Source organism: Sinocyclocheilus anshuiensis, unplaced genomic scaffold, assembly GCF_001515605.1.
Source record: "Sinocyclocheilus anshuiensis isolate Anshui unplaced genomic scaffold, SAMN03320099.WGS_v1.1 scaffold209, whole genome shotgun sequence".
NCBI lineage: Eukaryota > Metazoa > Chordata > Actinopteri > Cypriniformes > Cyprinidae > Sinocyclocheilus > Sinocyclocheilus anshuiensis.
This window is the reverse complement of record NW_015540880.1, coordinates 2,117,240-2,123,351: the sequence shown is the minus strand read 5'-3', so window position 1 is coordinate 2,123,351 and position 6,112 is coordinate 2,117,240. Positions and strand designations below refer to the sequence as shown.

Sequence of the window (6,112 nt, the reverse complement as noted above, 5' to 3'; positions counted from 1 at the left end):
AAGGATGAGAAATAAAATCAGGACTGATACAGAACAATTATATTCAATTACTCCACTTTAAAATTTTCTTTACAAATACATACTGCTACAGTTAAAAAGTAGTCAGCTCCTTTGACAGAAGACGGATGCGGATATCCTCACCTTTACAGATTGTTTTTTTTTTTCAGCCTTTTCAAATACACAGATATGAATGTTTCAATACAGAGAGATTTGCCATAAAATAAGCAATGCTTGCTTTTTTTTCATAAAAAAAAGAGGAAAGAAAAGGTCTTAATTACAATACTCTATGCAAAAGCTTTCCTTTATGTTATTTATTTTTTTCCTCAATCATGTCGTATGATCTTTTTTTTTTTTTTATGCAGAACGAGTTTGTCGTAGTCACTGATATTACACCATCACTCTGGTTGGTGAAGCTCGGTTGTACATGAGTGAGTCTATGCGTAAAACTCCTTGGTGGGAGCTTTCTGATAGGCCGCTCCAGACGGCTTCCTCTCCCCGAGGTCATAGCTGCCTTCGTCCTTCTTTCTCATGCGGTACACCAAAAGGAGGATGAGGAAGATGGCAAAGAGGAAGCCGATAACTCCACCCGCAATGACAGCTGGAACAGAGGATTTAGGAAGGCCTAATGAGTCAGTTTATTTCAATTAAGATAAGAAGACATAGTTGAGTTGCTGCTTTTTCACAGTATATGTGAAATCTCATTCCTGTCCGACTACGTGACTAAAGTGCCATCTGGGCGTCTATGGCTCATACAAAGCAGATCCAGATTATGTCCAGTAATCAAATAATTAAATAAGGAACCCCTTAACACTGCTGGAGGGTCAGGAGATTGAGTGAAAGGAAGTGTGTCGACCCAAAACAGGAAGACATTATTTAATCTCATTGTGGTTCTGTCTTTATTTGACAGGATATTAAAGCTAAGTGTGCTTAACTTAAGAATTTGACCTTTGCACAGAGGAATTGATCTGTTATTTTAAGGGAGTTGTATGGTAACATGCTCTTTATGTTTTGTGCATCTCTCCTAAGACAAAAGATAAAGTGGGTGTTCTGGTTGAAATGTGCAGTGAACTCTTAAAACTCCCAGTGAGGGCTGCAATTCAAGTTTAAGAAAGAGCACACTTTCAAGAATTTTATTAAGCAATACTTTCTTAGAATTTTCTTCTAATATAGTAGCAAAATTGTTATAAAAACATTTATTTACACTACTATTCAAAATGTTGGGGTCAGTAAGATTATTATTATTATTATTATTATTTTAATATTTTTGTATTCAGCAAGGATGCATTAAATTGATCAAGAGGCACTAAAGAATTTACATAGTTACAAAAAAAATATATTTAAAAAATGCTGTTGAACATTCTATTCATCAAAGAATGTATTGTGGTTTCTGCAAACATATTAAGCAGCACAACTGTTTTCAAACTTGATAAGAATAAGAAATATTTCTTGAGCAGAAAATCATCATATTAGAATGATTTCTAAAAGATCATGTGACACTAAAGACTGGAAAGATGGCTGCCAAAAAAATTAATCTTTGCCATCACAAAAAATAAAATACATTTTAAAATGTATTAAAATAGAAAAGAGTTATTTAAATGGTAATATAGTTTACAATATTACCATTTTTACTGTATTCCTGATCAAACATATATACATTTTGGCATCTCCTAAAAACAATCGAAAGTGTCTTGGTGTTAAGTTATACATTTCTTTTACAGACCTGCCAAAACCTCTGTCCTCTGGAAGAGATTTTCCGACTGGACAACCAGGGGTGATCGAGGGAGGCTTGTGGTGCTTGTGACTGGGTTTCTACGCGAGTCTTCTGTGGCAGGAACTGGAGACTAAAGGGAGTGAAGAAGATGTGTTACACTATGTTAGGAGTGATGGATGACTTTATGACAGCAGTGGGTTCTTTGCTGGCTGCATGACAGTACATTAATGTTATTTACACTCATAGATCCACTTGAGACCAAGAGACCCCATTTATTCCTGGTTTGAAGATCGGTTTCGCTTGTCAGATACATCTCAAATAAAGGACCTTCTACTCCCATGTCACTACCACTTGTGATCAAATCACCTGAGATGGATGTTAATACCTCCGTGATTGACCTTACAGGTGATACACACCTCTATCCTGACTCGTTTCTTTGTGTCTTTGGGGACATCAAGTGATGTAGATGTCTCCCCTTTCGGTGTGAAGTCTTTGGTGGAGTCCTGTGTGGGCTCTGCTTTAGGCACAATGAACAATGTTTTTACTGTGACAGATTCCTCAATAACTTCTCCAGCTCCTGAAAGACAAACACATGCTGTGCTTCAGCTACAATATCCAACATGAAGGGGTCAGATTGTGCACCTAGAATCGATGAGGCACTTCTTACCCGATCCTGATCCAGAAGTGAAGTCGTCATCATCTTCAGGGTAACCTCCTGACCCCGCCTCCTCCAGGTATAAGTCATCGGTCGAGGAGGTGGATTTGGCCGCAGAGACTGCTATCTGCAGAGGTAAAAGTTAACAAGAAGTCATAAAAATGGAGATTAAGACAGAAAGGAGTAGGGTTTTTGGCTTTCATTGTCTCTTTTTGCTCAAACCCCTCGACTCAAAGGACCAGAGGCTATAAAATCGATTTTTTTAGTTTGAAACTAGTAAACAAAATCTTGCCACATGATGAATGAGTATTTTCTGTCTGCCCTGCTTATTGCTGAAATCTGAAAGTCAATATTTTCTGCCTTAACACATATTATACACAGCCTAACCTTCTCATCAGACACAAGACTCAGTGCAGACACAAGCCCAGCAGCTACAAGTAAAGTTTGCTCCACAACCGAGCATTCAGAATGAACTGCAGACTCAGCAGTTTCTGTAGAGCCACATTATGACATTTTAAAGCACTGCAGAAACTTTCCAACAACAGGTTCTTTCTCAGGAGTCCAATTGCATTGCCTCCAAAGGAGCAAATTAGCACTGCATTTTATTAAAATTACATCGTCATTCTTTTCAGTGCAAACACTCCCACTTTCTATGCCAATTAGGTTTATTACACATTGTTCCCCATTCACAAAACTCACTCATTTGCCTAGTACAATTAACGCTGCGCTATTAATTTTATCAGGATTTTATCAAGTGTGGCATTTGTGTGCATATTCAAGCAATCATGGCAGCAGTAATTAAATGATGAGAAAATGATGGAGTAGAATGTTATAATCTGGCATATTTCCAGACGCGCTGTGTAATGAAGCGCAGTTTATGCATTTTAAAGAGCATATTCAGGTGTCTAGTTCACAGTGATGGAGAGAGAGATAGTCTCAAAAAAAAAACATAAACCTGTGAAACATAAAACTATGAAAATAACTGATTATAAACAAAATGTAATAAAAAAAATAAAATATAATATAATAAAATGAAAATGTCAAATATCTGAAAATTAGTTACTCATTTTTAAGAGTACTATTAGATTCATAAACGTGAAAAACATAAAACTATTAAAAAATGTATCGTGAAAAAATGTAATAAAATAAAAATATATTACCTGAAAATTGGTTACTTTATTAAGTTGATCATTTTAAGTTGACCCACCATAAGAATACTTAGATTTATAAAATTAAGAGACCCATAAAACTTTTAAAATAATTGTGATAAAAAATAAAATAAACCCATGACCAATCACAATAAATAAATAAAACATAATAATAATAACAACACCACCACACTATATTTAAATATCTGTGCCAAGTTTGAATCACACTGTTCCAGTGTAGCACAGATGGGGATACACTATCAAATGACGATATAATCTGGATGACTGTACATTAACTATCTGTAGAGGTTTTTTGTGGTAGTGCTAATCATGTTGCTTTGTGTTATTTGGTCTTTGTGGAGTAGTTTACCAGCCCCATGGCAACCAGCATTGAGCGTCAGTCCAACCCTGCCTGTGACCGACTCTTCATACTGATGCAGCCTAGAAAAGGGCCCATAATGTGGTCACCATAAATCACGCTAGAGGGCCCGGGAATGAAGCGCAGAAAGTCTGTGGCACACATACTGGTATCTTTGTTTTAAGAGCTGTCCCTATTCTCAGCTTATATAGCCAGAGTCAATTAACATGTACTGATTTTTCTTCATGGGTAGGGGGACAGAAGAAAAAGACAAAAGACAGACTGAGAAAATTGTTTTCCTACCGAAAACGTTTTTGGGGAAATTTGTTGTTAATTAATGTATACAAAACTTTTAGTAATGTGTATTCATGTTTGTGAGACTTAGTTTCTTCTTTAAAAAGAGCCTAAGCCATTTCTCACAAAGAGGTAGACCTGTACAGAGGATGGGGAATGAACACAATGATAAAACAGCACAATAACCAGCTCATTCAAAAGCAGCAGTGACTTCCCACAGAAAAGCATTCAAGCCAAAGTCCTGATCAAAGGAGGAATTTGTTCAAACTCAAAGCAACTTTATCTTAACCTTTCTAACCCAGCATTGCTTTTCTCTCGGTAGACAATTCACTTGGCCGGCCCACACGACACTGCTGTTGATTTGGTCAAATTCTTTCTCCACTGATTGAAATGCAAAGTACAAAGGACACAATTATCTGGGCCACACACACAGGTGCATCAGCTATGCTCGATATCTTGAGTCAATTCTCTTTGTCAATGGGATTCTAGTCAAAGTTCTGCAATGAGGTGTCTAATGTGCCTTTATGTCTGGCTACAGACAATAAACAGCCCACAGAGCTCTTAAGATGCTTTCAAAACCTTTTGAAGGAATGCATTTTACTTGAGTGCTCTTGAACAATTAGTATTTAGCTTTAAAAAAACTAAACAAATTGCACCAGATTGATGAGATTCTTTTGTGCTTGAGTTGTGTATTTATATTCTGTGACCAGCATGGAAAATTAAAATGTGCAACCAACAATTATTGATGATTGCTTAGTCAAGCACTTCAAGTTAGGGCTATTAAACGTTGGCACGCAACTCATCCCACACCATTTGTTCCAAGCACATGAATGATACCTACAACTAGGCCTGGGCGATAAAACGGTGTCGATATTTATCGACGATACACCTTCTTCGATAACGATAGAAAAAATGTTCGATATAGGCGCGTGCTATGAGTGACGCAGACAGCACACACAAACATGAACACATGTTGAATTGAGTGCTGTGCCTGCCTATGATGAGATTGTGAATAAAGAATGAATATTAGTTGAATTTAAAATAAACATTTGCATTTGAATGTTAGGAGTGCGAGGGAGCGTCATTAGTGGCGCGCGAGATGCGGTGATGATGTAAGTGACGTTGTTTCATTTTAATGTTTTGTTAGTCTAGCCCACGAGACGCGCCGCTGCTGCGTTATTCATTCAAAATATTAGAGAACTATAGAAGCTCAATGCGGAGAAGATCTTGATTAGTTTAAAACAAGGGATGCTCCGATCAGGATTTTTGAAGCCGATACGGAGTACCGATTTCTTGTCATGGTGATCGGCCGATACCGATGCCGATTCTGATGCTTCAAGTTTTATATAGACTTATATAATATCGACTTTTATATAGACTTAATATAGTTAACTTACGGTCTGTGCTTGTTTATCAGTCTGGCTATGGCGCCGGCTACAAACGCAGTTAAAGTTAAGGTGATGAGTAGACTGAAGTTGGGCTCAGGTGGTTGTGCAGTGGGATGTTTCCCATACATGTATTTATTTGTGGCGCTCGCCACAATATCAAAACTGACGGATTTTCCAAAAGGCTTCTTTTAATAAACATGAGCACGTACTGCAAATTTAAAAATCAAAACGAGGTGCGGGTGTTTTTATATCACTGTATTTCTGAAGGAAGACCATCTTTAGAAAATTTTCGATGTCATTTTCATTTCATCTTGCATGTTATATGCCTGATAAAGCAGCATTTGTGAGCTCAGCGCTGCGTTGTGTACAGCCGTTACTGGGGAAACCTGTTTCTCCCGCTTTAAAGCACCTCCTGCTGCCAGAGAATGAATTTGCATTTTCAGTAAGTCTGTCTGATTTACGCAGCAAACATATTTTGCTTTTCCTATATCCACGGGTGCTGCGGATAATCCGCGGGTCGGGTAATAAAAAATGCATTCTGATTATTTGCGGGTGGGT

The 6,112-nt window shown here is 37.5% G+C and overlaps 1 protein-coding gene across 1 annotated transcript in view; it reads right to left on the bottom strand.

Annotated features, from left to right (window-relative positions):
* Nucleotides 1–160: 160 nt before the first annotated feature.
* Nucleotides 161–6,112, bottom strand: part of LOC107688380 (syndecan-2-B-like) — a 39,350-nt gene continuing 33,398 nt past the window's right edge. The window contains exons 2-5 of the mRNA XM_016486039.1: nt 2,379–2,493; nt 2,128–2,288; nt 1,721–1,841; nt 161–598 (exon numbers count right to left, since the gene is read on the bottom strand). Coding sequence (XP_016341525.1) covers nt 435–598; nt 1,721–1,841; nt 2,128–2,288; nt 2,379–2,493 — 561 coding nt within the window. The 3' untranslated portion in view covers nt 161–434. The remainder of the gene's footprint in view (nt 599–1,720; nt 1,842–2,127; nt 2,289–2,378; nt 2,494–6,112) is intronic.